This window comes from Megalopta genalis, chromosome 10 (genome assembly GCF_051020955.1).
Source record: "Megalopta genalis isolate 19385.01 chromosome 10, iyMegGena1_principal, whole genome shotgun sequence".
Taxonomy (NCBI): domain Eukaryota; kingdom Metazoa; phylum Arthropoda; class Insecta; order Hymenoptera; family Halictidae; genus Megalopta; species Megalopta genalis.
The window spans coordinates 15,000,657-15,026,893 of NC_135022.1; the positions used below are offsets into that span (position 1 = coordinate 15,000,657).

At 41.8% G+C, this 26,237-nt stretch overlaps 1 protein-coding gene across 2 annotated transcripts in view; it reads left to right on the plus strand.

The window, feature by feature from the left end:
• Nucleotides 1-26,237, plus strand: part of LOC117219933 (uncharacterized) — an 80,840-nt gene that overhangs the window by 41,927 nt on the left and 12,676 nt on the right. For both annotated transcript variants that reach the window (XM_033469499.2, XM_033469500.2), the window contains exon 2: nucleotides 9,102-11,582. In XM_033469499.2, coding sequence (XP_033325390.1) covers nucleotides 9,459-11,582 — 2,124 coding nt within the window. In that variant the 5' untranslated portion in view covers nucleotides 9,102-9,458. The remainder of the gene's footprint in view (nucleotides 1-9,101; nucleotides 11,583-26,237) is intronic.

Here is a 26,237-nt window from a genome sequence, read left to right on the forward strand (position 1 = left end):
TCGTTATAAATGGTCGAAGGAAGCGAAGTCGGTACACGTGCTCCCGAGGAACGGGTAGCTTTTGCCGAGTCCTGTTCGGCTCCCGTCCGCCCCTGTTATTCCGGCTGCTCTCCACGAGCCATTTATACGAGCGAAAATACACGGAACTTTTAAGTCCGCCCGAAGGCTTTCGAGTCGCTTCTAACTAAGTCGAGCCCCTGAAAACTACGGCAGACTTGTCGCCACTTATTGGAAAGTTTGCTGGACGAAACTCGCTGGTTTCGTGTCCCTTGTCATCGATAATCGCATCGATCGCGACCTGTTTCCTCTCTGTTCGTCCTGGACAAGATGATGAGCGGAAGTCCGAGATTGGCAGAACGGGAACGAGAACGGGACAAGATAATTTGACGGAATCGGGCCGATTTGATCATTCCGAGTGATAATTAGCGACGAGAGGCATTCGTGGTCTTTGGAATCTGAGCGCGTAGCATCTGGAGCTCTAATCTTTCGACTGTTCTCCATTATACCGGAGCATTGCGCTCTCCAATTTTTCTGCAGAGTTTTTGCTTGATCAGCTTGATGACCTGATCAGTGACCTGGTCAGCGGTGTTTCCTGAGGATCTTTTCTAAACTCTAATCTTCGGATCGTTCTTACTTTATAGGGGAGCTAAGATCTTCAAGATTTTATAGGTCCATCAAAACCATTACTCTTCAAATCTTCTGCACAGGTTACCTTGGTCAACTTGGTTGGTTAGTCTCTGCTGGTCTTCAGGATCTAAAGGTAGAACCTTTGAACTTTAATCTTCGAATTATTTTTCTTTGTTGAAGAGTTCGGATCGTCAGGAATTTATAGGCCAATGAAATCCTTTCACTTTGAAGGATAGCTCTGCGTAGATGAGCTTAATGAATGCGAGTGTGAAATATGGTGGTGTAATAGAATAAAGAGTTAGGTGACTGTGCAAATGATTATAGAGAAGTTAACGTTTATTAACAGGCTTAGGTATTATAATAAATAGATTATAGTATGGTATAATAAATAGATATAGAATTACAATCGAACTGCGGATTTTTATGCAAAATAAAAATGATCTACCTGAATTGCAACAGATTTTTAATAGATCTAATAGACTAAACAATACTGTAACGGTTAAGTCTGTTAATCTTTCCACTGTTTCATGAATACATAAAAAAATCCGCGGTCTAATTATAATAAATAAATAGACTGCGGGCCTTTCTGCAAAATAATAATAGCTTACATTAATTTAAAAAAGATACAAGAAAAAAAGCAATATATTTCTTCTTTTAATAATTTTAGTAAATTGAAGGTTATTCGTGCAAAATACACTAAAATGCTTCAGCGTTTTGTATTTCACTTACTTTTGCCATAAATGCACAAAATTCACAGTCTACGTTAATAAAATTAGGCACACAGTTTTACCATGGCTAGCATAATGGATAGTCAGTGGTGGACTTTTAATCCTTTGATTGTACCGACTTTATACGAAGTAATGGCCGCCTGCACAGGCAAGATATGTATTCAGTCCCTCGTGTACGAGGATTCCCAGGATTAATCGTTTGTACGAGAGAAAAATTTGATCGAGGCGACGCAGCAGGTTTTCGCGAGGGCAACTCGTTCAAGAGGTAATTTCTAGTCGGAATACGTAATCAGCGGCCAGGTATTATTTCCATACAATCGCGATTCAGCTCGCGCTCGACGCTCTTCGCAGCCGTGAACTCGTGTAACCTTGGAATTCGGTGAAAACAGTTCAGACAAGTCCATGAAGCTACAGTGAATTACGGTCGAAATGTCCGACATTTCCTGTACTGCAATTTTGTCCTCTAAACTTTAATTAAGAAATGTGTAAAGTATATATTGATATTTGCAAAATCGATTGGCAACCAAATAAGCAGCCAAATAAATATATTATATTCATATATATATATATATATATATATATATATATATACATATACAGTGTGCTTCGTCTGATTACAGTGAAATATCTCGGAATGGGTTGAAGCTACGAAAAGAATGTTTGTACAAAGGCTGTTTAGTATAAAAAGGTGTCTTATGTATTATAGTATTAATAATTTTTTCGTTCATACAGTGGTGATATTTCGAGGTCAACTTGATTTTTCTAAATCAGGCCATACATTTTCTTATTCGTATTAGAACGTATACACGAATAAATAAATTATTATTATTAAATAAGCAGACCTGGACAAATTTGATATCAAATATAAGAGCAAGGAACAACTATTTCAAAGAATTTATTTCGAATCGTTATTTTCAATGCCGTTTTTTGATAATACTTTGATCCGTTTGAAATAATTCCATTTAGTAGCCTGCTCGTCGAGTATAGGAAATTAGGCGACGATTTAAATATACCGGGTCGAAACGACCCGGTAACCGCAGATCGAGGATTAATCCCGGTTTGGTCTCGAAGCTATATTTTCAGCAGCGCGTATCGACGTCGCTGTCCCCGCCGCCGTGGAAAACACGTAGGCTCATCCTTGAAATCCGCGGCTGTTTTTTTTTCCTTTTGGTTTGCGCGTTGCATTGAGGAACTATTTATAACGGCACCCTTTCCCACCGCGGATTGTGAAACCGGCCGCGACGGTGTCACGCCTCGAGATCAGTATTCTTTCCGCAGCGTCGTTCCACTTTCGAGGATGATAAACAAATCGCGTGACAAGCGAGTCGGCAGGTGTCTCTCCTCGATTCAGTTTTTTCGGACAAGTATACCTCTTGTACCTTGTGCTGAACAATCGACCCATCTCCATCTTTCGCTTTGACGATCCTCTGGCACCAAAAATATCTATGAATGGTACTTGATAATTCACAATTGAACTGCGGATCTTTATGCAATTTTCACAAAGATGCAAAATCCTGCACAAACACGACCACACGTATAGTCTTTTTTAAAGAAACAATAGGACTTTTCTACATGGAGTTTGGCACACATATTTACTAACGTTTAAAGTATATACATTATTGTTTTTAAAGCATAAATGATAAATATAACGTGTAAAAAATGTTATTTTATATCGCTGTTCTAATTCAATATTGAGATATGTCTAAATAATGAAGTTTAAAGGAGAAGGCATTTAAAGTTTTATTTTCATAGTAATAATTTGGTAACTATGAATGGTAACCTGGTTTTTGTTAGGTATACCACGATTGCACTAAATACAATAATAATAGTATTGCAGATAATACTATTTTTAAAATGTCTCGGTATCGAATTAGAGCAGCGATATGTTACTCGAGACCTTTGAATTATTTTTTATATGCAAGTTGCGTGGTGCACTAAAGAGGCAAAATAGAAAATACCAACAATTGATTTTTTCAAACGTCTCTACCAAAGAATAAACCCTTTAAATGTCTTTGAAAAAAAAGACTAGTACAATATTCCATTGACAGAAGCGGTCGTCGAAGTAAGGTACGCGTCGACGCGTCAGCGACCGCTCCAGAAATCGTGTTTTTTGCACGCGGATAACTGGTCCCTCGGAAGACCGTTCGCAGAAATTGCTAAACGCTGGAATCAGAAACCGCGGGATGCATCGCGGAGTCGTCTAGCAAGAAAAGCGGAAGAAAACACGATGAAAAACGGTGCGCGGACGCGGAAACTCGTCGGTTGTTTGCGGCGCTTTGCATCGCTTAGCGCCGAGTCGCGTGCAATCGGCCGATTCATGGGGATTGACACGGTTTCACGGCGTATCGATATTGGCTCGCCGCTATTTTTAGTGGGCCGTATCGTATTCTAAACGATGCAAACCGCAAACGTGACCGAGTTATGCGAGGCGAGTTATGCTCGCGTACACGCGGCCACGGTTCAAGAGGCACGGCCGATTCCGGTGTTATCGCTAGCCGACGCAACCGTCGTCGTTTCGACGTCGACCGATTATCCGGACCCTGGAACCGTTCCAGGGGCTCGGTTCCGCTTCGGAATTTCGCTCCGAACCCGCCCCAACCCGCTCCGCGAGCGAGCTTCCCTGTTATCGGACCTCCCTCGGCCGGAATATCGGCGGATGAAGACCTGCATTCGAAATTCTGTGTCAGCGCGATGACGCGACTTCTTTGTGCATGCGAAGGCCGCGACAGCGACGATTGCCGTTCCCACGGAAATTGTATCGCAACCCTTGTACCCTCGGAATGCGAAGACAATCGGGGTAGGCGGCACTTTATTGGGAATGACAGATCCGAAATAAATTGAACACTTTGAAGATACCCGTTTTGTTCCCGCTCCGATGACCTTGTGGATCGAGGGACTGCCTTGTTCCTTCAAAATGTTGCATTCTGCAACCCCGAATCCACCGGACGCTAACTATGATCGATCTGTATCGTTTTTCAGGAATAACAAGGCTGCGTTCGTTCAGGTTTATAGAAGTTTTTGTTGGAGTTCTTCAGTGATCACTAGATTGTGAGGATTTCATGCATTCATGGTAAAATTGAGTAGTTATAAGTTAAAATCGTGTAAAGATTAAAGGAATTTCGAAATGTCAATCTATTATTTTTAATCTACTGAAATGAATTAAGGAAAGTAAAAACTAAAAAAAAGGAAACTTGTTACTCGGTCTGCATTTCTTGGAATTGATGAAATTGACAATTTTTATTTTTCATAACAATCCGCAGTCTAATTATCACTAAACTGCGATTTTTTTTTTTTTAAATAAAAATTACAAGATACAGATGTACATAGCCATCTATTTATTTCCTTAATCATTTGAAAATAGTACAACGGATTTGTAAGTTCTTTAAATGTTTTTATTGCATTGCATTCGACCCATTCGGTTTTCACTCATAATTCCATAAAATCAAGTTAAATAATTGTGTTACAGTTGACATCATATATCGAACGAAATCGACGGCCATTTCCTGATACATTAATGAAATGTTTTGTGTAAGAGATGTTTGCTATATTTAATCCTTAATTGCTATTCCCTTTTCTCTGTTCAATTTTTCCCTCGGAATAAAATCATTCTCTCACATAAATCGTTTGGCTTACAAATTTTCACGTTATCCAGAAATAAAAGAGCAATATACGAGAAAGAAGGTGTCCAATTGTAATCATTAGACAGCGGATTTTATGCAATTTATGGGAAAAATGTATAGGTGAAACATAGAGCAGTGAAACAAAATGAGAAGAAACTAAAAATATCGATATGTTAATTACAGCTTATTAAAATTATTTAACAGGGAAACAAGATTGCACTCGGCTCCTATTGTCTAGCAATTGATGCAGACGATTTTTGCTTTGCATAAAAATTCGCAGTTTAACAATAATACAGCAATGGTAAAGATCTTACCAGTTAAGAAAATGTATCTTCGAGGGCTGTCGTAAGCAAACATCGCTGGCTGTTTGCTTTATTTATAACTCAAGAATTTTGACGTGAAAGAAAGTAGTATTGTTCCGAGTGAACAATAGATCCAGGAAGTCGGAGCACACACGGTTATTGATCTTTTCTATGGTTGAAGTGATTCATACATCTCTGGTATCAACGGCAAAACTCTCGTAGGATTGTCCCCGGTAGATCTGGCATTATAAATAGTTTGTACTGACTCACATAGTCCACTTCGGCTACGAACGAGCGCAAACTGCAACAAAATAGTTAGACTTTCCGACCTTATTTCCGTCCGCGTCTTTGCAGACCCATGCAATCGTATCAGATCGCCCAATAAAATTTATCTTACGACAGACAGTTATGTGTCTAGGAGAAACGGCCTTAGTAAACTGTTGCAATTCGTCGTTGGGACTCGTTGGAAGTGTCTCTGGAGATCAGATAAACAGTTGACCCGTGATCGAATTTATTATCTGTGTTGCGGCAACTGATCTGATTGCGCGTTAATAATGACCGGTCTACCTGATCTGTCCGGCCAATTCGATGTTGCAGCGCCGGAATCTTTCGTTACAACTTTATACGACCGTCTTGGTCGACTATCGCAACGTTACAGAAACTCTAGATTTTTAAATAGTCCGTCTAGTTACTTGTTGATTTCTTTGAAAACGCCAGTGCAGTATTTTCAGCCATTAGACGGCAGATCTTTGTGCAAAATAAAAATAATTTGATTTATGTTGTATACAATATTTATAACGATTTTGTGCATTGATGCCAAAAATTGGTAGGCGAAATATAAGATAGTCGTAAGATTGAACGAAATTACGAGTGTCGAGGTATCAATTTCAACTTATTAAAATTATTTCCTTAATCTGCAATCGATGTAGTCATTTTCTATTTTGCATAAAGATCCGCAGTCTATTTACCATTATATTTGCAATGGAAAAATTTTGTTCCGTCAATTACGTAAACAAATTTAGAATAAATTAAAAATGTTCTCTATCGATTTCAAGAAATAGAGAAGTCGAATATACCTCTTCTCTTAATAGTTGTAATTACTTAAAAATATCATGTTGCGACTTAAAAATAATGTTCTCTATTTCTTGCGCGTTTCACGTTACAATTTTTCCAATAAAAGCATAACATTCGCAGTCTATTAATCGCATAAAATTTAATTGCCCGTACCGGGAATTTAATAATGGATTTTCACTTTTCGATTACATTTCGAGGCAAACACTTAACCGCCCGCATAATCGGTAGCCAGCAATCAAATTACATTTAGCTCGGCTCATCGGGACGCCGCCTTTTTAATCAGCCTGTTTCCAAAGTAATCAATCGATGGCCTGGTTGGACGCTTAATGGGACAGCCTGGTTCTAGTGCAAAGTGTCCACGGTATATGAATGCAGGTCCGTCGCAGCATAGAATGCAGATATCTCGAGACGGAGCGGCCGAGGATCTTCATCAGTAGATTGCCGAACCGATGCATCTGGAACCGGAGGTTCTTATCCGAGCATTCTTATCCGAGGAAAGTGGAGCCGGCGGGAGAACGCGCGGGATTTGAAGAATCATCGGGACAAGTGCTCGTGCACGCGTTGCCAAACGAGGCTCCCGTCCGAGACAAAGAAAGCTCCTTGTCTTGGCATACGAATTTTTCCGTGGTCCCCCCGTGAAGGAGAAACAAGAGGAATGAAAGAAAGAGACAGAAGGAGATGCAAAGAGCGGAAAGGAGAAACGTGAGGAACGTGAAACGTGCGCGGCTTCCAGCGATTCGAGCAGGATCGAAGCGGCGCACGCACGTCTGTTCACGCGTGCATTTGCATACGCGCTGCAATGCAGGGTGAAAGTACCGGTACCGTGTCGCTTTTTCGTCCGGACAAAGCCTATTAGACACACTCAAGGGGGTATTCCAGTCTAGAACGAGATAGCGAGCGACGACTTCCCCGTTTCTCGTCGCCAAGCCTCCAAATCCCTAGCTCCTTGCATCTTACTTTTGTTTTAGTGGTCTTTGAATTTTTCGACCGAGGTAGAACATAAATATCGAGGCTAGACATCCGGTGCCATATTTGCTAACATTTTGTCAAGTATAGTACACTTTGTACAATTTTTCGAAGGGCGTACTCCGTATTTTTCTGCTTCTTCGCTCTTTCTTCGAGCAAATGTTACAAAATGAAAATTGTCAGCATCAATAATTAGAAAATACAGGAGCCAAATGAAAATTTGTTTCTGTCCTTTATTGTTCCAGAAGGATCGAAATAACGCATTGATATTGTATAATAACGGGTAACTGTAAGTTATCATGTGTCCGTGTGCGTCAAAATATATAAATATATTCTCATCTTTTTTTGTGTTATTAAAGCTTACCACCCCCATATATCTTTCTTAATTATTCCACAATACTCTTCATTACTTTTCAACTTTCTATCGTTGAGATACTTTTATCAGAGATGCATTAAATCCACAATCTAATGTATTAACAGTTATCTTTATGGACGTTTGAAACATTATCGAAAAATCTTCAAAACAATTGGCATTATCTTCCTATTGGTAAGCATGTTGACTTCTTCGAGATACATTCGGCCGTTGTGACTCATCGATCAGGTTACTTATCAGAAGTGAAGATTGACAAAAAATGAGGATACCAAGTTCTGCGAATTTCTAGACCAGCGTATCCTCGATGCTTGTTTCTCAGCTTATCCCGTACTTCTGCCGATACCTTATCGTCGACAACGCGAGAATTATCGCTACGATTGACTTTGGCAGTCACGGATAAACTTATTAATACCCTTCTGCGTAAGAAACGTAGGCAATTGAGATCATCGTAAATAAATAGGTGTTTGTTGTCGATACAACTTGAAGATATTCGTACGTAATACTGTAGCTACTTGGAGCTTGCCGACGTAGTGAACGCTCGCAATTCCCTGCAGATTTCACAGTAAACGACAAAGTCGTGAATCTGGCGCGCATCTCCATGGATCATAGTTTCCCAACATTGCGTCGATCAACATACGTGGGTTTAAATTTCAGTTTCCAAATAGTCTATTGTTACGATTACACTGTGGAACCTCAGAGGAATTAAATGTAAATCGATTATATCTTCTAAATAATTTTGATAAATGAAAAATAGTGTAACGATATTATTAACGACAAACGATATTATGTCTTCACAATATCATATTCCAGCGACTCATTATCGCAATCGATGCATAAGATCCGCATAAAAAAGGTCGAGACACTTATCGTTAGACTGCGAATCTTACGCTAGAAATTGAGAAACGCGAGACTGTGAGGACATTAAAAAGATTTAAGATTGCTAATGTACATTATTCTCGAATTACTAGAATTACGAAAAGAACTACATTTTCAGTTCCCTATCATCGATATAGAAACTATCTATTTTGCAAAGAGCTCCGCAGTCTACCTATCAGACTCTCTGATTAGACGTACAAGTGATACTCTAGCTAAACGTTGCAGCTTTTCCTAATAAACGTAAAAGATGAAAGAAAGCAATGATCAACAGATAATTTGGTAGCTGTCACAAATTTTGTGAATCCAGACACCTTGTCGGAAGAGATCGTTTATCGACTCGAACGCCGCTGACAGTGCCGTCATAAAAATGAAAATGTTGGGAAACTACGTCCAAAAGGGCAAGGAGCACAGTCCCTAATCGCAAGCTTCGCACTAGCGCGCCGACCAGCTCAGAGCACGTATCACGGTCCGAAAATACCCGTCCACAGGTCAGCGTGGCCGGGACAAATACTAATTTATATTTATCTTCTTTCAGATCAGTCTCGATCCTCGGCACCGGGGGAGCGAGCTTTGCGATGTAGCTCGATCATCGCCCCAGCGAAATCCTAACATCAGCAAACACAGCTAAACTACAGTGTACCAATAAAAACAGTGTATCGTCAAGTAATTCCTAGTGATCATTTCGAACCACTTATCTCGTACTTAAAGAAGAAATCAATGTCACCGCGAGAAGCGAAGAAACCGTCGAATCGAGCTCAGTGAACAGTCGGCGAGGTCGGAGCGGAGGACAATGGGGAGACAGGCAACAGGCGGAAGCAGGATCGCGTGGACGGAAGCTAGGCAGCGGTCGCGGTCGTGGGGGACGCGTTTCTTGGGCCGAGTGGCCTGAGATATGCCAGGAGTGGCGATCCCGTTGACAACGGAAGCAGCGTCGTCGAGGCCGCGAGCCGTAGCCGAGTCCAGGTCGGGATCGAGCGGCGTGGGTGGCCGGTCGCTGGCGTTAGAGATCGAGACGATCGAGCGCCGGGTCTGCGCGACCCGACGCGACCTGTTCGTGCCGGTGACGGTCGATCCACGACCGGCCCGCGCGGTCCACTGTCCGGACCTGAACGCCTGTCTGATCAACGAGAGCCGGCCGAAGGAGGATCAGGTCGACTGCCAGGCGGTGCACTTCGGCTACGCGATCCCGGTGAACGTGGTGCCGGTCGAGGGCAGCCCGGAGCTGGTGCAGCTGGTGCTGGACCACTCGCAGGAGCTGAGCAGTCGGGTGGCCAGCTTCCTGCTGGACCACCATCCGCAGTTGCGGGAGCTGAGGCCGGACCCGGAGATGGCAGCGACCGCGAAGCACGACCTGCGCCGGAAGTACCCGACGACCGCCTCGGACACGTCCAGCTCCGGCGACGAGGACATCGCGGCGATCGCGAAACAGATCAGCGACCACGCCGAGGCGATCTACCAGACCTGGAAGAGCCGGGGCCTGGCGCCCACCGAGATCCTGAACTGCCACAGCAATGCGACCGCCGCGGACAAGTTCGGCACCGCGCTCACGCCGACCAACGCGGCCATCAGCCCCGGGAAGACCTCCCCGACGGCTGCCTCGTCGGCGAACGCCACCGTCGACATCCTGGCGCAGTCGCCGAACCTGGACAACGGCAACCTGGAGAAGCTGGTGAACAACTTCGTGGTGGAGGACAAGGCCAGGATAGCCGCGTCCAGACAGCGGTCGCCGTCCAAGACGCTGCCATCCTCGATTCAATTCGCGCTGCAGAAGTTCGAGAGGAACTCCACGCAGCAGCAACAGCAGCAGCAGACCTCGCCGTTGAAGAACAGCAACGCTGCCAGCCAGTCGAAGGCGAAGCAGAACGTTCTTCTTTCCCCGACTTCGCCGTACGCTAACAAGCCCTCGCAGATCGTGAAGCCGCAGGTCTCCACGAAGACGCCGCCCGGCGCGCATCACAGGGAGGTCTTCCTGGAGACGATCGAGACCACGTTCCCGGCGGACCTCGCGCCGTCGAAGATCGTCCAGCAGAAGAGGCCGGCAAGCACCGTGATTACGTCGCCGACCTCTCCGAACTTGGAGAACGCTTCGAACTCGGTGAATTCCGGCTTGACCACATGGCCGTTGAAGAACAAGCTGAACGAGAACAAGAGATTGACGGACTCGTCGAGGTCGCAGCTGGAGACCAAACCGCTGACGAAGGAGGAGAAGAGAAGCAGCGGGTCGAACTCGAGCGTGTATCTTGACGAGGTCGCGCGGGAGGAGGAGCGGCTGATCAACGCGCTGAAGACCGGCTCGGTGATCACGGAAGAGCCCGCGGAGAGGACCGTGCCCCTGACGCGGCAGAAGCCGGCGATCAAGCGGGAGAAGCCGAAGGTGGAGCCGGTGAAGCCGATCCTAATCGGGCACAATCATCACGGGAGCGGCCTGATGCCAGCTTCCGCGGCGATGGTGAACAATGTGGTCTCCGCTGCGCCCGGGGCCAACACGAGCCTCGCTTCCGACGCCAAGACCCTCACCAAGGACGAGCTGTCGAACATGTCCGTGGTGCACTACGCGAAAGTAAGGTACAGAGCGGCGCAGCAGAACCCTGCAACCCAGCAGAGGCTAGAGGAGCAGAAGACCAGCAACGCGCAAGCGTTCAACGCCAGCGAGCAACTGGTCTCAACGGCCCGGTCCAAGTTCGAGACCGAGATCAAGAAGGACAAGGACGCTAACAAAGAGGACAAGGATCCTGTGACCTCCAGGTGGGGACCCAGGATCAACACTCCTAGACCTAGGATCGAGCAAGTGCCTCATCCGGAATTGACCACGCAACAGAAACAGCATATCAGAGCCGCGGCGGCGACCGGGACCGGAAACAATCCTATCAGACCGTTCTTGACTAGGGGATCGGTCGCCGAACGCGTGCTCATCTTCGAGAAGTGTCCCAGCGAGCTGCTCCTGGACAAACGCGGACCGAGGCAGCCCGCTATTAACACCTGGAGGACCGGCCACGAGGTTCAGAATAAGGCTCAGGTAAATTCGACGGGACCTGTGTCTAATACTTTAATTGCATGCATATCTTGATCAAGATCGTTGAACCGGGCCTGTTGCTGCAATCGTTGGCACGTTTTCTCGCGATAGATCTTCTTCGTTGTCTTTTCGAAGATCTTGTACATCATCTTAAACTCTCCGATTTTCCTCCGATTTTCTCCGGTCTTGTAACTCTTCTAATGACGATACGATCTTAATGTCTGCGACGTGATCATCGATGTGTTCTCTAGGGTAATCATTAGGATTCTCAAATCGTTCACAGTGCAATCTTCATTCATCACTGGATTCAACTTTAAACAAGTCGTTATTAATATACGTTAATGTAATTGCTAAAAAATGCATGTGATTAATTAACTCAGTGTAAATTGACTTGCACCTACTAATTTAGAAACCCGCGATATTTTCTGAAACAATAACTGGTAGTAATTGGTAACCCGGGTAAGGTAAAGAAATTACTATTCAGATTCTTTAATTTTAACACCTTGACTGCCAGACCAACGATCTCAAAAATCTCAACACATTAAAGTAATTTATTTACATTCGTACGTTTCGTGAATGCTACTAAAATTAGGAAGACTTAATATAAGTCTTCGTAATACGGAAAGACGTAATGATACATTTTCAAATCTGAGTAAATAATTCAAAGTGTTAAGCAGTTTTTGAGATCAAGAATAGTTCGATTTTTATAAGTCATATGTTTGAAAATTTCGTATCCATGTTTGGTTCTACTTGAAGATAACGCAGCATAATTTTATCACAATTATCGGTACTATTATCATCATTAACAATTATCATATTATTATTAACATTATCGATATTATTATTATTATTATTATTATTATTATTATTATTATCGGTATTATCATTAACATCATCGTACAGTTCCTGTAGCATATAATTTTCCATAACAGCTTGAAAGCAGTCTAAAAAGTCACTGGCTGTTCGGAGCAATCTGAGAATGTAAATCAATCTTGTTCTCTCTCTCTCTCTCTCTCTCTCTCTCTCTCTCTCCACGATTTTCTTTAGAAGACGCATTTCTTTGGTCGCGAAGAGAAACTAGACGCTTGCCGCGGGTTTAAATTGCAGGTTCGATTCGACGTAATCGCGTTATCGATCCGGTGTACAGTGTCCAACAACGAGTCCGGTCCAAGTGGCAATTAAACGCAGCCAGCGTTCCTAATTATATATGCCGAGAGGAGGAAGCCTCAATTATCCTCCGACTAGAATCTCTGCCAGGGGTAGTTCCACACCGAGTACTGTAACATCTTAGAAAAACCGAGCTGTCTTTAGGAAAAAGTTGGCCTCTCAACCCTTTTATCGTCCTCTCATCGCTTCTAACCAATACGAACTTTATCTTTTATGCGTAATTAAGTGCCGAGTGGCATTTCACTGTACATTATGAGACATGGTCTTATTTTCAAAGTGATGGTTACCTCGAGGATCTTATTCATGGTAAAAAAGCAACCATTAAGTGGAACTCAAAGTTCAATTAACCGAATGCTGTAAATAATAATGAATTTAAAATATGTTCTAAGTTATTGATCGTACATTGAACGATTAAGAATGACTGTCAACCGTAATTGACTGATGTCTTAAAATGTAATTTTTACACGCCAAAATATTGAAAAAACGAGTGAAATAAATTATAAAGTTCTTATCAATTAACTTAACTCTGAATTACCTTAACAATAAATTTGACCAGCGAAAAATACACGTGTTAGTAAAGAATACACATGTTAATAAACAATAACACTATTTGTTTCTCATAATGTGGAAAATGTGACTTACACCATTATTTCTTTGGCTAGCTCAATTATGAGAGAAGAAGTGCTACAGAAACAAAACATGGACTTTAAAGTACCGGCATTTTGGTCAATAATGAGATAGTTTATTCATCTTGGTACGGACGATAGCTATACATGTACTTTCGAAAATGTCTCCTTAGTTTTTTTATTTTCAATCGATGGAACAGTAGCAATCGCGTAATTCGAAATGGCACACTGATTTTCTGAATACAACTCATTCAAAAACATAGCTCTTACAATTTTTAATATATACCCTTAAAAAATATATACATTCTACCTCGAATACTAGCAGAAGTATATGCAAGAAATCAATGCAAAATAGTAATTTATTTTCTCGTAAAAAAATCCCAAAGATGACCTAAAAAAACACCTCCCGACCGGAATACCCAGTTAAGTTTAAAAGATTCTCGAAGCTCGCAGCGATGACCATTTCGATCAGATTGTATCGTACGATCGAGCCGGCAGGATTCGGCTAGGTGGCCGGCGGAGGCCATCAGGAAAATCTTGCGGAACAGTACGCGTGTGCGAGAGGAAAATCGAAGCAGACAGTGTGCCACGCTTTTCATGGAAGGGGCGTCTAATTCGGCCGGGGACGGAGCCATGGCCCGAGCATGATCGGGAAGAGACGTGTCGCCTCGCATGTTCTTGCCTCGCTGGGTGGCTTATATCGGGCCTTCTTGGGCCACGTCCAAATTCCTCTTCCCGGCGAGGATGTCCCGACCGGTCGGACTCCTGTACTTTTGTCCCGAAACGAGTTCAAGATCTCCTCGCGTAGAGGTCGTTTCAGCTTCCTCGCCCCTCGAAGTGAGCATACTCGAGGACCATCCGGCGATCTTCCTCGGATCTTGCTCGTTTTTCTCGGTGGTCGTTTCCAGATAGGGGCTGATTCAATATACTCGTTAACGCCAATCCGTAGCAATTCTTCGGCGTCCTTTTATCAATCGAACCACTGACTCACTGCTACAATTTATTGTAGTTTACGGCTCGGCCGTAAATTATTCTTGAGTACGTCGATGAAACGGTCTCTACACACCGCGACAGAACTATAAGATACTACCGAATTTCTAGTGTTTCTTAACACCATGGACGTATACAAAGTTTTTGTATTGAAATATACACGAAGTATCTCTTCTGTAGTAACATGCAAAAATTGGCCAGTATCGTGCTGTTTCACAGTAATGGTAACAGTTTATAAGAAATACGGGCGCGATAAAACTATAAACTTGGGTTTCCGTGAAAAATCACACATAAAATTCTTCTTTGTGCATTTTAATAATCCGCATTTCCACCCTTCCTTTTCGCAATGTCCAAAAGATTTCACTGAAATGTCCAGTATGCATATAAATTACCAAGATCTACAAAATGCATTTTTTACATTTCCGTTCCAGGTTCAGATAAAAAAGTTACAAAACGAGAGTATCTTAGTCATTGTACACTAAACTAGTCCCTTTAATATTAAAAAAGTGTTTAAGTCATTTAGTCCAATTTTTAAAAAATTATTGCGTTTTAAAGTATGTTACATTTTGCCAGAGATTGTGTTAACGACAAAAAGAAGTGCTGATCAAATTGGGTGTGAAGGATTTGATCTGATTTTTGTTTTAAAGTTGTTTGAACAGTAAACACTTTTTCATGGGAAATGTTTAACGGAAGGGGTTTAAATAAATACAGTATTCTCACCGTAATAAAGCAACACGCGTTAATTCCTTTTAGGGGTAGGTTTCGCGTTAAAATCAACACTGCCGTGACTGATGTACTTCGCACAGTAGAGACACATGTATGTATAGTCTTGTACCTCTTTGTACGAGGTCATCTCGATTGTCCTCTGAAGTAATGTGGAGCACCTCAAGGGCAAATGGCATTCTGCATGCCCCTTCTGATAGTCTAGCGAAACAGAAATCCCCTGGAGGAAGCTTCGCGCGTCAAGCAGAGCTCGGTGATGGCAGTTTTCATGAATAGCCGGAATAGCGGATTCTCGGCGATCGACCGTTTAAGAAAGGAACTTCGTGGCTAGTTTCGAAGTGGCTCTGGACCTCGGCCAGAAAGCAGAAGAGTATACCGGGAGACGCGTGGCTGCCAAAAGGCATTATCGTTCCGCGTTTTCTTCTCCCCGGATACGGATGCGGGTGTCTCCGAGTGCATCCACCGGTCCTCGTAACTCGTAACGAGATTACTTTTCACCGTTTGCAATCGATTTGTCCCGATCGCTTCTGCCTCGGCTCGATCGTCGGAGTCGCTCGTCTTCGAGTCCGTCGCGCTCCATGCTAAACACGTTCACGTACTCACAACGTGATCCGGTTCGCATATATCGAGAAGGAAGCGGCTAATCTCGATCGACGGATCCTCTTTGGACGTCTCGAGATCGGGTCACACGTGGCACAGGTGATAAGCCATGCCATCGACACATCTACGAACAATGTAACCGCGAGCTTAGCCATTGTTGCTTAATCGGTTGTTGCATTATTGACCTGGGACGTGACTGTGTTTTATCTACGTTAACTGAAAAAAAGTCGCCCGGCTGCATTCTCGCTTCCTGGTCCTCGAATTAATGCTCTAAAACTTTTTTCAGTTTTTTTTACACTAGTCGCGGGACATTTTGTTGTATTAATGTAACATAGAGGCTTCTTTCCTGTCGATCAATTAACGTTAAATCTGCCGAACCCTGAAAGTGACTAATATCGAAACTGCGTTGCTTCATAAGAATGACAAGACTGAATTTATTTAGACTTGTCGCCATTTTTATTACAATATAGCCTTGAATACAGGAATTTATTCAATTGCTTTTAAGTAAGAGTATTTATAATTTCAACAATTTGAAAATAAAGATTGCGCGACCGGTTATTTTTTTACGGTGGGTTTAGTATTCGATCAATTATTGTAATTAATGCCTGTGCTCTTCGAGTTCCTTGGATAATTACAAACACGATTGAACAGCTGCTTAAGGAAGGGTTACAATTATTGTAATTATAAAAGTCTGTCTAGTTTTCATAGATGCACTTTCGACATTTATACGACAAAATGGATTAATGTTACATTGATCGGTCGGAATTGCTAGTGCCAACACTGACAGGTAATCAACCTCTAATCTACTGCAAAGTAGATAAGGGTAGTATCAATTGTAGGTGCAATGTGTACATCTGAACCTGATAGTCTTTATTTGGAAATAGGTGTGTTGAAAAATACACAAGATATGTTAGTAATTCGAGAGTTCTTTAAATAGCCAAGCAAAACCTTAAAAAATGTTATGTGATCCTCTGCACACGTTAAATATTATCTAATTCTATTAGGAAATATTAACAGCTACGTGTCCATTTAGAATTTGTGTAAACATTTTTTCTTAAGGTTGTACGACTAGAAAAATTATTGCATATATTATAATACTTATAATAATAATAATACTTACTATACTTATAAAGTACTTGAGATCACATAGAATTTTATTTAATTGATATACCAAGATACAAAGCTAAATTAGTGGAGATAGCGGAAATAGTTAATAGCTAGCTAAGTAATAGAGATAGTCAACTTTCTTTCTTGTCTTGCTTGGCGATTTGAGAAACTCTTGGTCGCTAACGTACCTTGTGCATTTTTCTAGACACTAGAATTAACACTACCTTCGCGTTTCATTAAATACAATAATTCGAAATATCCATAAGTAATGTCGTTTCCTTTCAGGTTTAATGACATTATCACCTTGTTGATAAATGTGATTCATTACTGCATAACCCATTTTCAAATCAAAATATACATTTGGTATATTTGTTGTCAAAGTAGGTTAAATAAATAAATAATGGTTAAGTAAAATAAAATTTTGGTGCAAAGTATCAGTAAAGGACGTTACTTATAGGTTTCTCTAATATATATATATATCATTCCAAGAGTCGGTGTGGAAGAAAAACTATAAAAGTGAGAATAAAACGGCCATAAAGGGCTAATAGAATTTCGCGCAGCGTGTGAGCGGCTAAGTAACGAGGCCAGGTTCGGTAGGAGCAGCGTAAAACGCGATGGAACAATTGAAACAACAGAATTCCCCGGATAGGTGGTGGCCCCGGCCACCGGGAACCGAGAAACTCGCGGATATTTATGGATGCAACGAGTGCAGAAGCTGCATCGATTCTGTTCCGGCGCACGAGACCACCTCTCGCGTTCTCCGTTCTCCTTTGCCGATGAAACGTGAATAAAACCGAGCACGCTCGACGCACGAGGGTTCGCCGCGACCGATTACCAATGAAAATTTACGCGTCTCATGCGAGAACCTCGATGACTATCGTACGTTTAGCATTACCGGTCGCGTTCGTCGCCTTTGTCGACTGTCGACTGCCGATGCTCGAGTCTCTGAACGATTCTAGATCTTCTTCCGCCGCCTACATCGATTCTTTTATTCAGAATATCTTCCTCTTTCCGCTATGCTCCAACTTTCTTCTTTCACGAAGGCCGTCGAAGTCTTTTGTTTCTTTCCGCTTCGTGGCCTTCGAAATTCTTCCATTTGCCGACATCTTTAGTTTTAGGTAGGATTCTCGTTCTTTGTCCGGAAAATTTTTAGAGATTTTTCATTCGGTGTAGCTTTTATTTCTGATGATTTTCTTTCTTTGCAATTTTTTTTGCAATTTTACAGTGTTTATTTACACAATTTTTGAATATTTTTCATTTGCTACGCTCTTTGTAATTTGTCCTGCCGTGTCTTTGACAGACGATTCGATGCTTTTTATTGTTAGCAGTGTTCAGCCGCAAGATTTTTAAATATTTTTCATTTGTTCCCCTCTTCATTATTTCCGCTACTGCTTTGTTGCCAAAAGTTTCGAAGATCTTTATTTTTGGCAGTATTTAACTAACAGATTTTTATACGACTTTCGTTTGCTACCCTCTTTGAAACTCTCGCTTCTTTGACAAAAGTTTCGGTGCTTTCCCGTTCATTGCAGCTTCCAACTACCGAATTCATATCCTCCTCCATTTTCCTAACTTTTTACTACCTCTTTCCTGACAGAAGTCTCAATGGCTTTTTCTCAATGGCTCGGCAGCCTTTGACTGCCAATTACCTTGACGTCTTCGCCTGTCGGGGTACAGATAAGAATAGGTAGAGAACACAGACGAGAGAAAAGACGTAGTTCCGCGTGAAAGAAGTCCGTGCATCAATTAAGTTAATCGAGGGGGAAAGAATGGAGGAGCAGAAACAGTGTGTTGTTGCTCGCCGACCGCTGACTCATGCTCAGTTTTCGTCGCGATTAATGTTATTCGACCTCGAGGAGAGAAATAAAAGGACCCCGAGGACCACCGCGACCATAAGTGGAACGATCTACGGGGTTCGGTTTATCGTCGCGCTCGGATTAAACGGCACGCGATCCTATAACACGTAACATTATCCCAAATTGAAAAAATCAATTTCTCTGCGTGTCTCCAAAGGTGCTCCAAAGAGCGAAATAAAAAGCTTCCTCTAAAATCTGCTGTCTAAAGTATAGCCACTCTTAGTGTTGCACCAGTTCTCAACTTAGAAATATCCAAAAACTATATAAAGATTCTGCGCCACTCATTATAGGTATCATTTTGCGTGTTTGGCTGTCGTTTTATGCATTTCTGCGTTTGTTTTTCTGTACTGACAATATTTAGCAGTTTTCACAGTTTTGTCACAGCGAGGTCAGATGGCTTCGCTCTCAATTGTTTCTTTTCAAAATGGAATTCATACACAAAAACTCATATAGAAGTTTTTCACTTGATAAACACCCAGCCCTTTGAGCAGCTATTTTTCACAAAATAAACTCTTCTCACTATTAATTAATTCAGTGATCAAAATTATTTGACGGGAGGGAGGTTGTATTCGTCGTAAGGTCGACATTTAACCTTCTTTCGTACTCGCGCCATTTTATTAATCCCTAAATATAAGAAGAAAAATTAATTGAATAAAAATAAATATTAATATTTTTTTATTTAAATTAATTTAAAATTCTTTTTTAAATTACGAACACAGGGCAGAATTACGTGAAGACTATGTTGATATAATCGTAAGGTTTAACGAGATGTATTCAATGTCAATTGTTTTACAATCTTTTATGTAATGTTATTTGAACATTGTTTTATACAATCGTCACTAGACTGCGTACTTTAAGCATTTATGATAAAAATGACTGAGAAAATATTAAACTGTCGAGACATTAGAAACATAAAAGTAATTCTACGTTCATCTGAATCTATTAAAATCATTAACGAAATAAATACATTTCTATTTAACTTACATTTAGTACAATTCATTGAAACAATTTTTATTTCATTCTTTTATATAATACTTCCACATTCAACCATGAATTAATACGTTGATTGCAAAAGATATGTTTTGCTCGTCGCGAGATCGTTACCAGTAGCCGATTTCTCGTTTGCGCCAATTTACTAATTTAAAAATAAGAATTATAGATACACAGCAGAATTACTAGGAAACTGTATCATGTCTTGATGTAACTTAAAATAAAAATTATAGACACACAGCAGAATTATGAGGTGATCGTACAATGTTTTGATGATCATGAGATGGACACTAGCTGCCACTTCATTAATTGAAAAATAAATGTTATAGATAAATAGCAGGATTACTAGGAGACCGTATAATCTTTTAATGTGTGCCACTTCATTAATGTTGAGATAAAAATGATTGACACGCAGCAGGATTACGTGACTGTGCAATGCTCGAGGATGGCAAATCGGCGCAAATTGCCGATCTTCCGTGCGCCACTTTATTCAAATCGCGGATTCGCGAGCCAGCTGGAGGCAATCGGCGTCATTCACGTTCCTAGTATCGTTAATTAAGATTCCCGTTCGAGAGCGAGCCGTCGATTCCCATAACGGCTCGCGTCGGCGATCGGGGGACGTGAGATCGGCTCGGATCTCGCGCGGGAAAATAGGAAAATGTGTTTCGTGCGCCCTTGGGGTTAACGGCGAGAAACCGTTCTCGCGACTGAGTCATTGTGGCCGTTCCATATTGGACACCGTGCTAGATTTTAAAAGGCCGTCGACTGTGTGCCGCCTTGGAACGCGGCTCCGTCGCCGCTTATGGTTGAAAAAGCGGCTCGAGGAGGCAAGTTCGCGTCACCCGGTGCTGATCGAACCAGGAAGAGGGACCGTCCTCGGCGAACGTTGTGGCAAATTGCTAGAAAACAACGGGGAAACGCCGGCTTCTCTGGAAAACTTTCGATTGCGATCGCATAATGCCGAGCAGACTTTCGAATCGCAAAAGGGGAAACTGTCGCGGAGAATCGCCGACCTGCGAGCCGCGCTTTCGATTCGTCGTAACTACGCGAAATATGTATTAGGTTGGTGCCGTAGTTGGACAAAATTTTATTCGGATGACGAATGCAAGATAAAAAGACCAACGAATAAAATTTTGTTCGACGCTATCGAATGAAAATTGATTTAGACGAAAAAATCTATCCGACTAAAATTTTGTTCGACGCTATCGAATGAAAATTGATTTAGACGAAAAAATCTATCCGACTAAAATTTTATTCGAATAAGAATTTAATCGTGTAGGAATTTTTCCGGTCAATAATTGATTTGAATGAAAATGATAAAGTGTTTCTTCATAGTTCATCGATCGATTTCCTTCGAATTATTTCGACAAAGAATTTTTCGAATTATTCGAATAATCTTTGTCTCGTGTCCGACTTGTTGTGACGCGAGGGCTTGAGAATATTCTACCTGAAAATTAATCGATGGTTCAATTGGGGTCGCCGAGATATAAGGACATTAAATGGCAAATTGTGAACCGTTCGCGTTCGGAACGGTCTATCGATCAAACTTTCAGTGTACCCAACCCTGTTACACCGCAGAACTTCATTAACAAGTTGAAAGCAGCTCGGTTTTACTAGCTATTTATTATTATCAGCGAGCATAGACTTTCATGAGTTAAATTATCGAAACCGGAACGCGACAATTTATTTGACCCTTCGGCCTTTCGTTTCCAAAGGTGACCATGGTCACCCAGCGTGCAGTGCTCGTTGTGTCCTAAAGGTGGCCACGATCACCCGTCGACATTTCGTTTTAATTAAATTGTTCTGGTTCAAGTTGTTGCTAAAACGTGATGTGTGTTCCGACATTTCTTCCTTCGTGAATTAACTCGGGGTTCGTGCGGCGCGGTAAAGCAGCAGATTGTTATCGATGTCGCACAAATAATCACAATGTTAAGACGATCGGTATCTCGCGGCGAAAATAATCGGCAACCTTTGCGTAACCGGCGGTCGGCACTCGAGGACCCGAAGGAGGACGAATACGCGGAAGCTGCGTCGAGAGGTCAAGAATTTAGTATCCCGAGGAGCCAGCCCTTGGCCGGTTGGCAGAACGGAGCCGATCGAGAGGCGCAGTCGAATTCGCAATGTCAATTGAAACGCTGATTGACGGTATCCCGTGTGTCACGCAGCGGACCGTGCCAAACAGAGGCCACAATAATTGCGAGGCCTGGTTCTCTGGTCGCCTGCAATCTATTCCAATGTCACGCCACGCAAATTCGATCCGAGCCGATCAGTAGTTTCGTAATCCAAGCGATAATTCCGATCGATAAGACACCACCTCTTCACGATCGAGTCCTTTGTTTCTCGGCTGCGTCGATTTTACATTCGCCGACGCCGATCTGCAACTGCTAGATGAAACCTTGGTCGATCAGGCTCTTAGAATCACACGACTCAATAATTCATAGCAATTTGTTAACCCCTTGCCGTACCATTTTTTCTCGCAGTTCCAATGGTAGAAACTTCTCCGATTTGTTAAGAATTTGTTAGGGGATATATTTATTGAGTGGCTACATTGACTTGAGCGCTTAAATATTGACGACGAGGGAATAAAATTTAATTCTAGCTCGTTTGAACGCTTAAGCACACTTAAACCTAGGACGCTTAAGGTATTAGATGGTTTAAATTCTGTTTAAGGGAGGCTCATCTTGTATCCGTGTAAGAAAAAGTGCTGTAAATATTATCTTTTCTGTTCGTGGTATATTTGTTTATACAATACTGTCAAATAATACATTCAGATATCTACAAAACTGAAATATCAAATATTTATAGAAGAACATTGTTAGAAAAAAATTCATGCTTAAAGTTCTGTGGACATTTTTTGGCTGTCCCTCAAGCATGCTAGGGTTTACCTTGTATAATTCGAATATTTGATATGACTAACTTATGACATGAATTAATAACGATCTAAAATAAAATTGATGATATAAGAGAAGTCACGGAATAAGATGCTTTTCCATTTTGTGGCTAAAAATGAAATTAGATTAAAAAACGTTACAAACGTTTATTACAAAAATTCTAAATGGAACCAAAGTTGAAAAACTTTGGACAATGTATTCTGACATGATTCGATCGTGTAATGTAATTTGTATTGCATACATTTGAACAATTGGAAAGATGGTATTATAGAATGAATTTCTCTTGTCGGAACACTTTCTCGAGTTCCTTCATCCTACGACACCAATTTCATCTTCGTACGTCCATAGACAATGACTCCATATCTATTTATAATCACCGAGAGTATTTGTAGACACCCTACAGCACCAACAGTTTATACAGATTAAAGTTAAGTCGCAGAGACGTTTTTTCATTTAATTGGAACCCGACTACTGCTTTAATTTCGCTGGATCAGAGCAAAAAGCTTGGAGGACATTCCGCGCGGAGTTCCTCAGGAAGTCTCGGGGAAAAATAGCGGCTAGAAACCAGGTTTCCAGAGCTGGTTCCGCGAGTTTATCGATTTGTCCATTGTCGTCCTCTGACTTCTCAACACATTACCTACAGTTCAGAGAAACTATTAGAACTTCAATATTGAACCGTTCTGTTAAAAGTTGTGAAGCCAAATTTACACAAGGGTCCACCGTCTATTCATCGCGCAACCAACAATTCTAACATTAGTATTTCAGTTATGAACTAGTTTGTTAAAAGTTCGAAAGCCAAATCTGTTTTGCAAAAATTGTTGTAGTAGAACTATCACTCCAAATTTTAACCGATGGATCATTTGCTTCCGGATCGCGATTCGAAGCCAAACTTCAACTCACAATGATGTTTGTAAGATCTTTCATCACATCGTTATAGCTCGATAAATTCTCCATTGTCCTCCGAGCCTCATCGCTAGATTGTGGTTCCTTGTGCATGTGTGTGCAGATTGTTAAAACGCAAGAGAACATATAAATTAATAAAGTCTAATAGCATTTTTATTTTCCGTTTAACATGAGTTGTGACTCGGAATAACTTCCGTTTAGATTGATCTTTTAGTCGATGACGGAATCATTCTTTTAATTATATGGATAGAAATGAGAACTTAATTAATCTTTCAATTACGAACTATTTTATTAAAAATTTCGAAGGCAAATCTATCCTGAAAAAATCGATGTAACAAAATTACTGCTAATTTTACTTAAGGATCGTTTAATACCGACTTCCGGATCGCGATTCGTAGCCAAACTTCTCAGCGATATTCGCAAGAAGATTCTCGGTGATATCGTTCGGCAATAGCTCGATAATTCTCGGTATTGGCGGACGGTCAGCGATTCGCCTACTTGATCCCCGGTTTTCTCGGAGTTCGCCGGTCACTGGCTCCTCGGGGCCATTGGCTTATTTTGCAGCCGACAGAATGAAATGCATTATTGATTTTCCTCCCTAAATGGAAGCTCTCGAAGTAGTCGCGACGCTATTTTTATTATCGCCTGGCGTTTCTCCTCTTAATATCGGGAACCCGCCTTTATCCGGTTCTATTCCTGTCGCTCGCTCGCTCGTTCGTTCGTTCTCCCGTGCTCGTTTCTGGCAACCAAGAAGAGAGAGATTGGAATCGTCAGGCATCTCCACGGTGTACACCTTTCTCGAGAAATTGCTGTCTTTTAAGGGACAAGCCCCGAGATTGAGACGCCCAGAGTCTTTTGTCTACCGGCGAAAGGCGAACACAGAGAGCGTCTTCCCTCCGAGTCAACTTAAAATCCCGGCGCTTATCGATCGTTCTTGGAGAACCTGGATTGTCCTCTTAACCACTCGATATTAATTGGTATGCACGGGCCGCTCCGTTTCGGTCGCCACGAGAATTCGACTTCCGGCCGGCCAGTGTTGCACTTATTCTACCATTTGTTCTTGCGTCTTGCGAGAACCGCTCGGTTTAAGTCTTTCATCGAGCCGTTTCATCGAGGTGGACGCGGTTCGTTTCTTAATTAACTCTTTACACTCGAAAGGCGACTCTGAGTCGCCACTAAAAATTGCTATACTATTTTTCATAATCATTGCAAGAGCATCGGACTCGTTTATAATTTAAAAAAAGGGAACTGTTAAAATTGCATTGTACTTGCCAGAAGGTTCAATTTCATGTGCATAAATCGCAATAAATTATATAAAGTAGAATTACTGTAGATCAGAAATCACGTTTTGGATTTCGAATAACTTCGACTGCAAAGGGTTAAGTTACGAGGTAAATAAAGGGACAGTGAAATTATCAAGCTCTTTTATCAGTATGCATAACGATGCATCGAAAAAAAAGCAACGCAACTCACGGTAGACCAAATAAGATACTGAATGACAGCGCAACGTTCACGTCTCCGAATAGTACATTACATAATAAACATAAATCAAGAATAGCACAGCCTAATACAATGTAGAAATAATTACAAACAGATAGACAACAGAATCGATGCATTTATTAAAGTATTAGTATACGCAACTGCGTCGACTAGCGCTTTATACGTATGGCATTAATCCCATTTGTTCGTATATTTACTTAAATTTTTAACAATTTATTAGACTGACATTTTAATGACGTTTCAAATTCTTTTAAGAAATGATGTAACAATTTTTAACGGTGCCTCAGAGGGTTAAAATAAAACATGTGAACCTAATCATTGTGACCGGCGCGCTAGGTTTAGTGTCAAAAATTATTCAAGAAAAAAGAAAGAACTTTTTCTTATTTAGTTTCTGTTTGTTGCAATCGATACAGACAATTTGCACAAAAACAGAAGGTATAGTGCGAAACTATTATGATGCATAACGATCTGCATTGCATTGTAACGATAGACCAGGCGATCGGCGCGTGACAAGAGCAAAGATCGTTTTCGCTTAGCCAGATATCGTTGCACGGATCGGCGACAATTAACACGTGGATAGATTTTCTCGCGGTGGCCGGCGAGTATAGCTGGCAGCTTATGATGTAACCGGAGTCACATGGGCAAGGCGCGGCGATGCATTAGCTGCACTCGCCCGGCCCCTTTGCATTCTTCGGATCCTTCGCGGCCGCGTCGCGTAACAGGATGCCGTGTCCTTGGCGAGCCGACACCTAGAACGCGGAACGCCGGCCTCGAAGGAGAGCCCCGCGATTATGTTCGCCATTCGATTATGCTACCCACCGAGATCGGTCGTCCCTTCGCTCCACGAAAGCCCTGTCGATCCTGCCGATCCTGCCGAATGCAATATCCTCGTGATCCTTATCCTTTTTGGCCCCTTCATACGTCGTTGAAATTGTACGACTTTGCGACGAGACCATGAAGAACCATTCACGGTCCCTCGTGTAATAAGATAAGACTCGTTATATTAGCAACCTTGTGGTTTTATAGTCTGTTTTCCGAAGGAATAGGTCTGACGCACTACAGTTTTCTACGCAGTAGACAAATTTTTACAGATTGATTAACCTTTGAATGTTTCGCGAGAGCCACGTTGTTTCATCTGTTGCGTTAAAAAATTGTACGTATCTCTATATAATTTATAATTTGAGTGTAATGTAAACACAAGTAAAAAAAATGCAACATTTGCACCATATGTACATCAATAATGTAATGTTACGCGTTACATGTACATTAGTGATGCAGTGTTACATTACATCTACATTAATAATGTAA